This window comes from Athene noctua, chromosome 3, assembly GCF_965140245.1.
Source record: "Athene noctua chromosome 3, bAthNoc1.hap1.1, whole genome shotgun sequence".
Lineage (NCBI taxonomy): Eukaryota > Metazoa > Chordata > Aves > Strigiformes > Strigidae > Athene > Athene noctua.
In genome coordinates, this window is record NC_134039.1 from 43,228,897 (window position 1) to 43,244,525 (window position 15,629).

The following is a 15,629-nucleotide window of genomic DNA, read 5'->3' on the forward strand; positions in this document are numbered from 1 at the left end:
TAAATGTATAGTATTTTCTATAATGTACGTTTGGGTTTTCAGAAAAAAAAAAAAATAAACCAAGTGGAGAAATTCTTGAGCACTTTCAAGCAGGTGAGATTTTGTTCATATTCAGTTTCAAGTATTTAAAATTCAGTCAAGTTAAAAGACATTAAAGCTTCAAAGATACAAACAGCTACTCACTTTTAACAATGTATTTTAACAATGTATACCAATTAAGGTATTTAAAAACTTTAAAAATCAGTTAAACATAGTGAAGGGACTGTTGGTTGCAGAAGCAATGCTGTTACTCCATTCATTTGAAAGAATATATATCTATAGCTCACTAACAAGACATTAAGATGCATCTTTTTGTGACATGCCAAGTTCAATTTGAAAGAGTAAACCAATGAAAATATAGTTCAAAGATAAATCAATCATCATATCCGAAAAAATAGAAAATAATAATATTTGGAGGTGGGGTGGAAGAAAAAGAATAATAATTAAGAATAGGCTAAAAAATATTTGTTACTATTGCTGATGAAAGTGCTCTGAAGGCAAACAGAAAAACCATACTTATCCCTCGGAATTATGCACAATTTACCTTCAATATTAAAGCTACTCAAACTTTTGAATTCTTCTGAATCTTTGTACTTTGCCACTTTAACACCAGATGAGGTGAGAATGATGAAAAAGCCTTTTTTACTGTGCAGTTCGAAGGCACTGAGCCCTGGACTCCAGAGGCCCTGGTGACGGAAGAAGGTGGCTCGTCTCCGAAAGAAGGCACTTGCCTGCCACTGTTCCAACCCAATAGTTTCATTGTCATGTACGTACAGAAAGTAGTTTGGTCTTTCAGCAGATTCAAGGGAAACAAGAGAAAGAGCTTCCACAGAAGAAAAAAAAAAAAAAAAAGTAAGATTTTCACAGAAAACAACTTATAAGTAAGATTTAAATCCATGCATTGGCTTCTTTTAAACAAATGCTTTTCACAAAAAAAGAAAAAAAAAATCAGTTTTATGTAACACAAAGTTAGAAATGCAGGGTCTAAAGGAGACTTCAAATGATCACATAATACAGAGCCACAAGAGAGCTAATCTTAGATCAAAACTACATTCAGTCTACTGCTACTAGCCTTCAAACTGATTCATAAGGAGTCTCATACTGTGAAATTGGGAGTTTTTTCTCAAATTTGGACAAATTGCTGACCAACTGTACCAAAATTTCATTAGTAAATAACATCATGCAAATATTGTAAGAACAAGCTTGACTTCACCTTGAGGTCAGGATTTTTTTTACATAGTCATATCCAACAACACAGTAAAAAATCCTGTGGTCAGGTAAGAGGCTCAACCCTCTATTTGCTCTACCTATGTCAGAAATCAAAAGAAAATTCCCTGAATATTTAAGAACTGATAAGAAGACTGACTTCATATTTGGTTTTCGTTTTGAATAAAATCTTGAAATGTCTTTAATCTAGAGGAATACTATCTCATTCCTCAGAGATATGAAAACTACCTGTGAACTGCTCAGATATAATGAATAATTTTTACTTCCACTTTACATCAGTTGGAGAATGATAAGACTGAATTAATTCTTCTGTTTCATGTATTTCCTCATTTCAAAATAATATCTAAAAACCTAATTTCTCCACTGCAAACTGTTTGTGAATGTAGTTTCAAATTTTACTATGAAGACAGCCCTTCTCTATGTTGATTTTTCAGGGTTTGGAATTTTTTCCAACAAATTAAGTTCTGTGAGAAAACAATGACAAAATTTGTATTGACCTAATTGGGACAAACCAAATACATGTGAAGAAAGGAAAATGTATGCAGAAGGAAAAATATTTAAATATGTTTATTTATGGTTGTATAGTTTGGATCAGTCTCTGACAAGTGAAAAATAGATTTTAGGAATAGCTGTTTGCCTAAAACTTTCTTCTACAGTGTATGGAGATGGCTGCTCACTAACGATGCAGGAGACACATTGGTTGTTCTAAGTTGCACAATTTATAGTTCACTGAAAGTCACAAAAATAAAGAAGATAAAGTAGAAGTGATTTTACTGGAAACAAAAATATATTGCATTCACCTTCAGTGTTGATACTTGCTAGATACATGTGCAAAATTTTCCAGTTTCCAGTTATACAAACTAACTTTTTTTTCACAAAGGAATTCTATTCATTCATCTTTTATAATATCTCTAAAGCAATCTTTGAAAAGTCAGCTTTAAAGCTAGCAACAAAGTTTTCCAATCTTAAAAAAAAAAAAAAAAAAATCAGTATTCCTCCTCCAATTTTAGATTGACCACTTCATCCTCACTTACTCCAACAAGTAAAAATATCTAGACCATTTTAGGAAATTTAGAAGATGCAGCAAAGACCATTCATATAGTTTAAAAAATATGTATTGCCATTAGCAAAATTGTTGAGAACACTTACATAAATCTTTATCTTTGAAAAGACCTGGAGTTATCATGAAACTGAAAAATACATTTCCATATGCTCTGGTTCTAGACAGGGGAAATATCCTTCTACTAGATACGTTGGCTCCTATAATTGTGCCATTCTCTCTGTAACTTGCCAGAATATAGGGTCCTTCACCAAGACCTAAGGGAAGAAAAATCAATTAGAAAAATAAAAATCTTCCTTGCAAAACATACAAAACTTAAGTATTAGTTGACATAATGTATGGTCTTAAATATTTTGCCATACTAGGAAACACATAAATTTGGAACTACAGTTCAGTGCCTCAAGGTATTATGCTGGAGTAGGTCTGTATCTATCTGTTCAATACAGTCCCTTATTCTTTGCTTGCTGGCCAGATTACAACAGATACAAAGTGGGCACAAAAAAGTGTGAGTGGCTATCCTCACAAAATGACCTATACAAGAAAGAAATCTGGGCTGCTTTTTTTATGGTATTTAGTCTTTTACATGTCCATATTTCTACACTTTGAAAGACCAACAGAGCATCTTTAATATTATTCCCCATGTATACACTGACGCTACTGTAAAATCAATAAGGCAATTCCCATCCCCCACCCCAAAACAGATTTCAAATTATAAGGCTGTAATTCAACTTTTGGCAGCAATATTGCTTAAACAGTTGTCTAGTTCATCCTCTCCCACAAACTGCTTTTTCCCACTACTGCCCCATTTATTATGCCATCCTAAATGCTTCAGCTGAAAAATAACTAGCTAATTTTCCCATCGTCATTAAAAAGCTCATGCCAGTATAACGGTGATAACAGCTTCAGCTGGTACCACTGCCAAAATGGTGCTGGCCTAACCATGCCCCAGAGCAAACCCCTGGAGCTATTTCTGCTGGACTGGAAAGGCTCACAGGGATACATCCAGATACAACAGCATCCATCTTTGTCACTATATCCCACTAAAAGAACAAAGAACAGCATAGTTCTAAACCTCACCTCATGAGTACTAATCAAAATGCATAAGTTTTGTGAAAGCTCTTAATCCTTACAGGGAAAAGACTGAACCCCTTCCTAGCCTAAGAGAGCTTCTTTCAAATATGACTCTTCCAATAGGGAAGGAATTCTCATAATAATGAGATTTGGTCATCTAGAAGTTAAACACCAGTGTCTGAAGAAAATTGCATGCAAAGAACTACTGGTTTTATGTTGGAGTTCCTATGCACATGAAGCCCATAAGCTTGCCACAAAATGACCACTTGTAAAGAAGTGGCAAGACAATTTACCTTTGAAAGACTCTTTATTCTAAATCACTGAATGTTTATCCCTACATATTAACAGACATTTTGCCTATGACTTGAGGAGGCAAAAGCAGGAACGAACTGTAGCTGATAAAGTTTCCATAAAGATTCAACAGTTTGCCATCCTGCAGAACAAAAAACAATCTGAGGAGGAGCCACCCTAGTCCCAAAAGGTGTTTTGCTGGCACTTGGTGGTCGAAAGGTGCCTAATGCCATCCTTGATTTTAATCCTGGTAAGCAGCTAAGCACCACACAGCCACTCGCTCACTCCCCCAAAAGAGAATCAGAGGGAAAGAACTGAAAAAACTCATGGGTTGAGATAAAGACAGTTTTAACGAGGTTTTGTTTTGTTTTCTTTTTTTTAAAAAAAAGGGGGGGGGGGGAAATCAGGAAAAGTGATGCAAAAAACCCCAATTGCTCACCACCAGCTGACTGAAGCCCAGCTGGACCCTGAGCAATGCAGCCCCCTCAAACTTCACCCCTGGTATTTACTGCTGAGCACAACATCATACCTTCTGCAAAATCCCTTTGGGCAGTTGGGGCCAGCTGTCCCAACTGTGTCCCCTCCCAACATCTTGTGCACCCCCAACATACTCACTGGTGGGGTGATGTGAGAACCAGGAAGGGCCTTGAAGCTGTGTAAGCAGCAACTAAAACATGGGTGTGTTACCAACACTGTTTTCATCACAGATCCAAAATATATCACCATTGTAACTATATGAAGAAAATTAACTCCATCCAAACCAAAGCCAGTACACCTTACTACTTTTTAAATAAGACAAAATTCCTTATTGCAAAGAAATTATGGAAAGTCAGCTATACCTAGGAAGATTTACATACTGCTACTGTACTGAGCCAGACTTTTGGAGAAGAAATCATCTACTATATGATGCTCATTATAGGGTGCAAGTTGCTAAAAAAGATGTATCAAAAGTCACATTCATATCTTTGCATTTAGTCAAGTTTCCCTTCCTTTTCAGTATGTTGTTCCCTACAAAGCACATGCACAGTATCCAAATACAAGAGGAGATGCCACAGGAATTAAGTTTGTTAAATGAATACCACTCTCATTCTGAGGAACTGTTCTTGACAGTTTACTTGTGAGACTTGTGCATAAAATTCTGTAACCTACCAATTTTAAAATGTAATTGGTCCCTGTTCTGAAATACACAGTACAAGCACAAGCTAACACCCTTCTAGAGCTCCACCCTGACTGCCAAAATATGCTGCATAGTGCATTAATCCACCCCCACATTGAATATGATGAAGTTATTAATTGAGACATTAGGGATTACTAAGATCATTCAACACAGCTGGACCACTGACCTTCACCCATTAAAAATAGAAGCAATGTTAAAACTACAATCACCAAGTCAAAGAAAAAGCCCATCAATTAATTCAATTGAGTTTTTAATTGAACCAGACCTGTCTCTTTCATGTGTCAATGAAAGAAGGAAAAATAAAACAAAGCAAGTCCCTTCAGAATGAAAACCTAGAAGATAATTACATAGTGTGACAAATGTTCATAAAATTTATGAGGCTTTTTTATCATGCCAATTCAATTATTATTCTGATTAATCTTAAATCAGTATCATCAGAGGTGCATTATATCCACACCATTCATTTTTGGAGAAGAGGACTTGAATTTCCCTGTGCCAAAGGCAATTAGTTCAGTGAGATGAAAATTCAAATGGTGATAACCCTGTATAACCTTCTAAGATGCACACTAATGTGTCAGTATTTGAATTCCTTACTAATGTAGGATTGTTTGTATTTATACAGGAAAAATCTCAAATAATACATGAGATATTGCACAGAAAAACAGTATTTTAGCTATCCAAAGCAGAACAGGAGGGAAGAAAAAGTCAGTATAATGAAGTAATGATATTAAATAGACAGGGAATACGTTGCAAAATGCCATGCAATACTCCAGGCTGCCTCTCCTTTCTAATGGATTTGAATGTCCAGTGAGCTCAAGGTATTGTGACTATGCATTCCTACCCTAGGGAACAGGGAGAATGGAAAATAGATAACCTCCAACACTGCTACAGCTGACAGATTATTCTCAGCACAAGCTACAGATAGTTCTATTTGCAGTGTGCACTGTATCATGTTTTATCTGAAATGCCAGATGTGTTGTTTTGCTTACAACTATGAGGTTTGCTTCCATGCCACTGCTGTCCCTGGAAGTAGACAAGAAAGGCCCATGGGGACTTACTTTGCTAACTTACTGAGATCATTAAACTCACACATCCAAATCAGGAGTACAGAAAAAAATAAAATTTAAAAAAAAAAAAAATCATTCTAACCTATGAAAGAGAGAAATTACCAAACTATATTTTCTTCCAGGGTTAGTCTGAGTGCACTGTTATTAAAAAAAAAAAAAAAAAAAAAAAAAGTCTCAAATATTTGTTTTCAGAAGAGAAATAAAATGAAGAGGGGAGACAAATATCTCAAAATAGCATCATACAGAAAGAAAAATGGTAGAATAGTACATCAAAGATGCTGTCCATATTCTAGAGTGGTCAATGTGGGGAATTGTCTGTAACTAAATGCTTTATAAAAATGGATTCCATTTTGAAACTAGGGAGTACAGATTAGTTTCTAGCACATAGCTAGCTGGTATGTTAGAAAACATGAAGAGTAAGTGTATTCAGCAGGGTATATAAATATGAAATATGAGGATGAATTAAAGACAGTAATATTAAATACTTCATACCTTGATTGTAATATTCACAGTCATAAGCTGAAAGAAAAAGAAATCAAGCACATTATTATTATGAAGCAAGAACAGAATCTATGCATATCTGCATCCTAAAAATTTAACATTAATTTTCATCAGAGGAAGTTTCATTTCCATAATATATTTCAGTCAGTGACTTTATTTCCTTCCAGTTTTATTTGGTGACATACAGCTGTATTTAAATAGATGTGCCAGGACAGCAGACCTAAAGCATGAATTAATCTATAGCCAAGAGCTGTTGCTGCTGCCAATGAAAAGTAGAACAGACTGAATCTCATTGCAGCCCTACACAGAACACTAGACGTAGCCCAGATCTGGTATACCAGTGCCTTTCCAGCAGTCTCTGCACTGGCGTACCCTGAGCACAGACAGCCATCTTCAGTAAAACAACAAATTTGGGTATATAAGACTGAATAGCTAGCACACAGACAGCTTGAAAAATTTGTAGTAGTACATTTATTATGCACCTGTGTTACTAGGCAGCAAAAGGCCAAAAATGACTCAAAAGATTAGCTCCAGTGCAAGACCAGCCTAGGTACATACCACAGAGTGAAGGAGATCGCCAGTGAATTGCTGCTCCTTGCTGGCAGCACTTGTGGGCATAAGCTGCAATACTGGTACACAAGCACTCACAGTCCCCACCGAGATTGCAGTTGCATGTATCTGTGTGACAATTTTTGACAAAAGAAGTCACATCAATCTGGGGGGGGGGGGGGGGGGGGAAGAAAAGAAAAGAGGGCTGGTGACTTAATTGCATGAGCTGCACAAATTCCTGTTGCACTAGTTTCAGCAGGAGCACTACCTCTGGATTGACTGAAATAATTTAACATAAATAAGATATTTTCCAAGGTTTGTGTACATTCCTATATAAAATTACACTTTGAATGATCAGCTTGTACCTATGTTACAGGCCAAGAGAAAATTTCAGTTAGTGGTTATTAACAACTATGCCTGTCCATACACTTGTTGTTCATCGATTTTGGAGAGTATGTTGAGCTGGAAGTTCTGTTTATATAAAGCAAATACTGCCATCTATAGTCATCCTGTCAGTTTTGCATGAACAACAAAGTAAGAGCTGCAGCTCTGATTATCAAGTAATTAATAATTTGTAGAGGGGAGTTTGGTCAGGGAAAAAAAGCTTGACCACAAACCTTCATTAGACCAGAAACTCACATCCTCACTCTAGAATCCTATCACATTATTTTGTGGTGTTACATGATACAATATTTCTTGAGTTTTAATCATCTTTTGTGTATGTTGAGCAACATTTACAAACCAGTGTTCTTACTCAACATATTGAATGTTTAAAGCAATGCTTTTTTTTGGTTTAGACTCTGGTCTAGCTCAGTCATATAGCACTCAAATGGTACATGTCATATTACAGAAATACCATCACAGTAACAAAACAGCACTTATCTAACATGGAAACAGCTTCTCAGATGGCAGTTTCTAGAAGCTGGCAGGGATACGAAGACTCTTTTTCTGCCTTCAGTGGAAAGAGATGCCATTTTGCTTTCATTCTTTTTCTTATTTTGAAAACAGGGATACCCTGGGGTGTGGGCACAAGCATTAGATCCCTTGAAAATGGTTATAATATCTTCACAGGAACTACCAAACAGCAGATTGGCTCCAAAGAGTTCAACCTGTCTCTCATTTCTGCAGGACAGCATCTCTCCATGGGTCAGCAACATCCTGCTGTTGTAACAAACAGGGAGCCTTGGGTCAAAGCTCCTGCTAAGTTCAGGAGTTAGGAGGAAGACCTTTTTTAATGTGAGTGTTGAGGCTCCTCAGCCCCTGCTGAGTTCAGTGCTTAGCTGGGCAACTGCAATCCATCAGTTACTGCCACCCAGAGATGCAAGATTTTGTCTCCTTGAAAACAGGATTTTCCAGTCTCAGCTGAACTATACAACTGCCTGTCCCACAGGCAGTTGCTTGCCTCCATGCACGGCAGGATCCTCCACCACCCACACAGAAAGAGTCACTGTAAGAGCACTGCTCCAAGCACATCCTGAAACCCACATCTACACTTTCTGCTCCTTCTGTGCCTCTAGTGTCAGTCTCTGTCAGTCAGCCTTATTTCCTTGGTGCCCACTTCCCCACCCATGCAGCCAGCAGTCAACTGCAGATATCCTTGACAGGAGGTCACTTAACATTACATGTGTAAGAGCTGTATTTTCATGCACTGATGAAATTGGTTGTAAAAACACCTGAAAGATGTTTGCTTTACAGGCTGTCCCATACGAGATGGATATGTGCATGTGAAAACCCTTGACTACTAATTAAATGACATGTTTTGCACCTGACATACATTTTTAAGCATAATTATGCTAAATTTCTGGCATAATGTTTACAAATTTTAAATCACAACCTGGATAATATCTAGATGAATGTTCAAGACAAAACATCTTTCTTCATGAGTTATAGTAATACAGCTCCTTAAAAACTCTTAAAAGTTCCCTTTTTATTTATTACTTTCCACTTTGAAAATACACTAATCACTATGTTCTCAGGCACATGCTCAAAAAATTCTTCACATAGTAACTAAAGTCAACATTAATAAATCTCTCGGGTTAAGCTATTGCAACCTCCTCCTCAGGCAAATTCCTAACCATGTTGATATCAAACTTCAGTCCTGAAAGTCAGGAGGTTCAGCGGGGACATCTAATGATCTCATTTAGTATTAATAGTTGTAAAGAAAATAAGAGACTGAGATGAAATGTTGTAGTAGTCCTTGCTAGCACAGGTGTAAAGAAACACCTTCGATAACTAAATACCTTTGTGAGGCTAAAATCAGAAATACGGCAAAATGTATAGAGCACGTCTTGCACTGATAAAGGGTGGACCAAAATGGAATAAAAGGTTCCCACATAAGCCATTGTTGTCTCCATCTTGTCTAGACTGAACATAAGGACATTCTTGTAACTCAAGCCCCAGGCTCAGACAGGTATTGGGAAAACAAAAACACCAAACCTCAGAGTTTTGATAAAAGCAGATAAGCTGTCAGCCAATTAAAAATACCAATAGCTCCGAAGCTGAAAACTCACTCTCTCATATTTCTTTCTATATTGAGCAGAACAGTTAACAAAAGAAAACCATTTGAGATAAGCTGTAGGCACATTACACAAACATTTTAGAATCCTACAATATATACAAAAGCCTTAAAAATCTAGTTACCTATATAAATAAAACCTAAACAGAACAGAACCTTGATTATCCAGTCTACTAACTCATGGCTCACAGTCATCACTATTCTGTTTAGGCTCCAGTCTTGAAGGGAACAGTGAGCTCTGCACAAACATAGCCCACCCACACAGAGATACTTGCAGGGCTCTACTCTGTATTCTCCACAGCATTCAGGCTGAGGGAAATGGCAAGAAGAAATTATTTACTGGAATTTTAATATTTTCCTACATGAGAACACAGCTTGGATATTTAATAAACTTACCACATTGCGACAAGGTGCGAAAACATCACTGTATAAAATTGAGCATTCCTTTTTGGCATAAGGGAACTTGCTCTGATGTACCTCACATGGTCTTAATGTTTTGTTTGGGCTCTTGCACTTAAAAACAAGCAAAACCACCACAAACATTTTATATGAAGGTGTGTTTATCATGGACTCAGGTACACTATAGTATCATATCATTCAATACCTGCATACTCAGAAAACAAAAATAAATTTTAAATCCTATCTTCTTCATCTTCCCCTTTCCCTGATTTGTTGTTGTAATTGAAAGCATTTGCACAAAAAAGAATCTTTGTGGTTTGTTCTGAAGTACTAAAACGTTCCTGCTGTCTGCTCAGCGCATAAAGACAAAATGTTTTCTTTGTGACACATTATAATCATTACCAGAGCAACCAACTGTAACATCACAAACAAATCCATGGTCCAAATCCATCCCTGGTGGTTTTGCACTGACTTTAAATGGAGTCACACTACAGATGGCTTTAGCCCTGTAAGTTCAAATAAAGAAGCAGCGGTAGGAAGAGAGCAACCCATAAAAAAAAAAAAAAAAAAAAAAAGTCAAAGATCATTGTGATAACTCAAAAACGGCTGAGATACAACTCCCTCTCTTAAACTCTCTCTTAAAGAAGAAAAACAAACGAACAGAAAAACATTACAAAACAACACTCAGCTCGGAAATCTCAAGTTCATCCAAAACCATAGTCTCTTGGTGCAGCAGGGAAGACCAGAAGGGGTAACAATGGATCCATAGGCAGTATTGGGGTGTCCTGACGCAGCTTCAGCTGCAGTGCAGTTGCCCACCTAAGCTGCCCTCCTGTGCAGATGCTCGGACGCTGCCATGGGGGGATGTGCTGCCACTCCCAGGAGGGAGAAACCCTGGAAGCATCCCAGGCTTCACGGTGCCAATGCAAGCACGTTTGCCATTAGCAGATTTGGGTTCTAGGCCTCCATCTATCAAATACTCCTTTACAGATTTAGGTTTTACAGAAAACATGACCAGGGTACACCCCTATGAAGGCCAAAGGTCTTTTCTGAAAAAATCTCTAATGCCTACTGCAGAGGCAGATGAAGTGTCAAGTCTGGCCAAGCACAGGCTGCCTGTGAGGCCAACGTTGAACTCAGATCCTGAGTGCTCTGGCAGCCACAGAGATCAGATTACATTATATTTTTAAAAATTATAAATAAATAAATATATAAATATATATGGCCACAAAAAAGAAAGTGTGAGTTTGGTCTGCATAAGTAAAAGTTTTAACATCCTAGAATCCTACACAAACACTACACACTTTTTAAAAGATGCTACTGAACTGATAGTTTGGAAAAGAAAAACTCAAACACTTCATACAAAGTATTTACACATTTCTTTATGTACCACCTTCTAGTTGAGCAGTATAACCACCAACACTACATATTTGCCTTGCTTGCTCACACAATCTAAACATTTTATATAGAGTTATATAGATCCAAAGGGAGATATTGAGGGAGCGAAGCCTCAGAATCTTTACTCCAAAGCAGAATAGGTATCATATTCTTTCATGAGGTGAGACGTTTTGGTTCAGTTTCCTGCTGTGAGTCAAGGAGAGAACAGATTTAAAACTGGTTCTCACAGACATCCTAAGGGAGTGCTTTACAAATACTGAGTTTTCATTCTCCTTAGAAACTATGTTCCCATACTGGATTGTGACTGTTGCTGATCTGAGCTTTTTCTGTCTCACCCCTTCACCACCACTGCTTTGTCAGTTTGTTCTCTGTTCACAAACTGCAACTAAAACAAAACAAACAAACAAACAAACAAACAAAAAAAACCCAACACCCACCAATTTATTTTTTTTAGTAACTTTTTTCCAGATGTTTTTCCAGCATTCAGACTCTATTTACTTTCTATAACCTAACGCCTACAACACCAGAGAAATTACAATTGGTTTTAAAATTGAGATGAATCCAAAATATCAGAACCAATGTATGTAACTTTGTAGAAAATTGAAATCCAGACAGCTATGATAATTATATAGGGAAAAATATATTCTTCCCTAAAGAGATTGTTTTGTTTCATTTACACTCAGTATATGTTTTCTATGACATAAGACATTATTAACATGTTTCACATCTACAGACATAAAAACTAAAATGTCCTCTTATAGACTGACCATCAGTTTAGAAAATCCCTGTACATCAAGTGCTTATAGCATGTTCCTTTTTAAATTAAAATGATCACCTTTTATTTCTAAATTTTTACTGGACATGGGACTTACCTGTCCTAATACCCAGCTGTCTCCAAACACCTGTGCATTTCTCACCTCCATGTTGTTTGATGTAGTCAGGTCATTTGAAGTATATTTGTCAAAATTTCCACACAAACCTGCCAGTTTACCCTAAAAGGGAAGATGGGTTTTTTTAAAATGTACTGACAGTCAGTAATCAGTACAAATGACATATGTAGAATAAAACATGCTTAAACTGAAAAAAGTTAATGCAACTCAGACTTACACTTTGAAAATATCTGACACACTGTTATGCTTAAGTTCTATATTGAAAATAACTTTTAATAGAAATTTATGTTTTTCTTTTTTTTCCTGTTTTCCAGAACCTGTTAGTATTGTCTGCCTATGGAAAGGAACGGGAATCTAGTCATCATTTTTTCTGAAATCTTAGTAGTGCATCCAGTCCATAAGTCAAAAGTTCAAGTGAATTACCTCATGGCTGTGAAGCCTGACTAGTTGTTGTCATTAAAACTTGCTGCCTCTAATTTAGCTCACAATAGCAAGAACACTTGTAATAGCAGTTACAAAAGAGACAGGAACTTTCTTGCGTTGGGGCGTGTGCTGCTGATGGAAAATGTATACATGCATACATATACATGCATATACATACATAGAGAAAAAGATATTTCCACACAACAGTTAAATGTAGAGTTAGATTCCTAGGGTTCTGTGGCTCACTAATGAATTATTTTTCCTCAATACATTATTTTACTGAATTAGAGCATCTGGAAGAAGCAGTCATTGGAATAGAAAGAGCTTGTACTATTTGTGTCCCTGCATGCAACCTGTGGAACTCCGCTCCCTGCTAGCTTACCCAAAAACAGAAGAATTTTTTTTCACTATATATATTGATGGTTGATCAATCAGCTTGTATGTGAAGTAAGCATTTTATGGCTATTGGGACAAAAGCCTACAATAATGTTGTTTTAAAACCATACTCGATGGCCATTGTAACTTTGACTAACACTTAAAAAAATCTCATATTGTATTCTAGCATAGAATGCTTTCTTTTCTTTTAATGGAAAGAGCGTCCTTTCAATAGATGGTTGGGATGAAGCAGGAATGTAATTATCTAATGTGCACATAAGGTTACTCTGCCAGGATCCAAAGACTGAGTTGCAGAGACACCAAGGCAGATGATGATGTAGGAATGGACCAGAGAAGAGCAGCTGACAAGAGGAGGAGCCTCATATTCTTCCCTACATCATGGCTAAATTCTGTCACAGTATATTTATTCAGTTTAAATGTCGGTTTTGGTCTAGATCCTTTCCTGTATCTTGTCTTCTTAATTTAAACCCAAGATGTGACTCCAATCTGTTCATCTCAGGGTGCAGTTCCATCATCAGCCTAATCCAGCCTGTGCTATAAACTAGATATGGAAAGCTTCTTTTCTTTTGGCTTCAGCAATTATGAAAACATGCAGTGAACTGGCTAACTCAAAACTAACCCTCTCTTCCCGCCCTCAAAGTAACTTTGAGTCAGAGCTGAAGCATTGCATATCTGCAAGGTTGCAATGTGTGGAGCAAGAGAGTAAACATGCATGTAGGAACCATCTCTTCTCTTCAGGAGTCCAGCCATTAAATTACATTCTCTGTCTTCTTACCTGGGACATGCTATAATCTGAGCACTGTAATAATCAGCTATATCACTGGGAAATTTAGTCATGAAGAAAAAATAGTCACAATTACTGAATAAGAGATCACATTAGCAACACAGAGAGCTACACAAAATCTCATGTTTTTATTTTGGCTCACCTTCCATCGAGGTCCAACTTTAACATGCATCATTGTCTTCTTGTCCCACAGAATTGTAATGTCCTGTTCTGGAAAGTGTATCACAGTATAATATCCAGCCTTCCAAAGCTGATAGTTAGATTTGTTTTTCTGTCCCCTTAAGGTCTTCTGACAGAAATGAATATTTATTAAGATCTAATAAAGTTATTATACCAAGGTATGCAACCATTTAATAACAAAGTGTATACTGAAGAACACTTTAGCATAAAGCTGATTAATAATATTACTAGAAATGTTGTTGAATACTTTGATATTTTGTCTTTTCAATCATTCAAGTTTGCTTTGCTATTTTGTACTTTCGTTTCCCTTTCAAAACCAAGTGGAAAGAAACAAATAAATGCCAACTTCAACTCCTTGAGGCTTTTGAGCAGTCTTCTTTGTAGGACAAATAGAACTTGAAAAAAACAATTAAAATAATAAGATTTTTCCTGGGACCTGCCGCTTTATCCAGGCCTAGACACTTGTACTATTACGACTGCTAAGAGATGTTTTCCAAAAATATGCTCCTTTAGACTTGCAACTTTACAATGCTTATCTTAAGGGGCAACCCAAAGGGAAAGAAAATAACTAACCTGCTTCTCAGAAGCTTCACTAAAATAAATCTCAGTGTCTCCAACAGTGATGAAAATATTCTTCGAGCACACAATATCATTGTCAAAGCACTTTTTGTTCTGAGCAATTATAGATATATTTGAGTTATCTGTGCTCTGCAATATGAAATAGAAATCATTTTACTTGTAGGTTCAATTGCATTTCACTCCTGCAGATTTATTCCAGGCCTACCATCACAAAAAGATGGATAACTTAGTATTTACACATCTTTGAAATTAAATTTAAGCAAGCTGCTAAACAAGGAAATGCATTTTAAAATTCAAAGCTGAACCCACAATCAACTCAAACTTTAAACACAAAGAGCCATTACATTCAGCTGTAAATCCCCTTTCTGAGGACTTCACAAAAAATACCCCTAAAATAAGAGTCTGGTTTAGGCTTTTAAAATGTGCTCATACATGGTATCCAATATTTACTGCACAGTATGGTTGTCAAAATTGAGACATGCTATAAAAAGAGCTTTATTTTTAAACCGAGGTACATGAGATCAAGCTGGTTTCATATTTTTAAAATCAAGAAACCTACCATCTGTCAGTAGTAGAACAATTTTTGTACCACCACACATCAAAATTCAGAAAACCATGAGTCATGCTCAATGTTATTGGAGGGGGCAAAGGTTTCTGCTGACATTTTTGTTTGTGGGGTTATTTTAACAGAAGATTTGTGTACTCTGTTGTCTGATGGTTTAGTACCCAAAATTCAGATTTACTGCCTTCCCAATCCCATATCTGTTGGCTCACCAGATTTTAAATTAATTTTGCATTCTAGGCACATAAAATCACTTCTGCACCTTGGCTCAACATGTCTGTTTATTCGCCCACATCTTCTGTGGTTCTTCTGTACCCTGAGGTAAACAGATATGCACCTTGTAATTCTCCATGCTAGGATTAGTATTGGAACAAAGACCAGCTGTATTTTCGGAGTTGGTAAAACTACCACAAACAAAAATAAAGTTGAGTTACTGTTATTATTTCTTATTTTAATTTGCCTTTCAAGTAATTTCTGTACTAATCCTTGAAAGTCAGCAAGAAGCCATAACGATAGAAAAG

At 36.6% G+C, this 15,629-nt stretch overlaps 1 protein-coding gene across 11 annotated transcripts in view; it reads right to left on the bottom strand.

The window, feature by feature from the left end:
- The window catches only part of OTOGL (otogelin like), a 105,098-nt gene that overhangs the window by 38,834 nt on the left and 50,635 nt on the right, over positions 1-15,629 (bottom strand). For 8 of the 11 annotated variants that reach the window (XM_074902798.1, XM_074902800.1, XM_074902805.1 and 5 more), the window contains exons 26-33: positions 14,541-14,675; positions 13,930-14,076; positions 12,167-12,286; positions 9,894-10,010; positions 6,992-7,148; positions 6,425-6,451; positions 2,416-2,583; positions 584-862 (exon numbers count right to left, since the gene is read on the bottom strand). In XM_074902798.1, coding sequence (XP_074758899.1) covers positions 584-862; positions 2,416-2,583; positions 6,425-6,451; positions 6,992-7,148; positions 9,894-10,010; positions 12,167-12,286; positions 13,930-14,076; positions 14,541-14,675 — 1,150 coding nt within the window. The remainder of the gene's footprint in view (positions 1-583; positions 863-2,415; positions 2,584-6,424; positions 6,452-6,991; positions 7,149-9,893; positions 10,011-12,166; positions 12,287-13,929; positions 14,077-14,540; positions 14,676-15,629) is intronic. The other 3 variants (XM_074902806.1, XM_074902799.1, XM_074902797.1) reach the window with 1 other exon arrangement.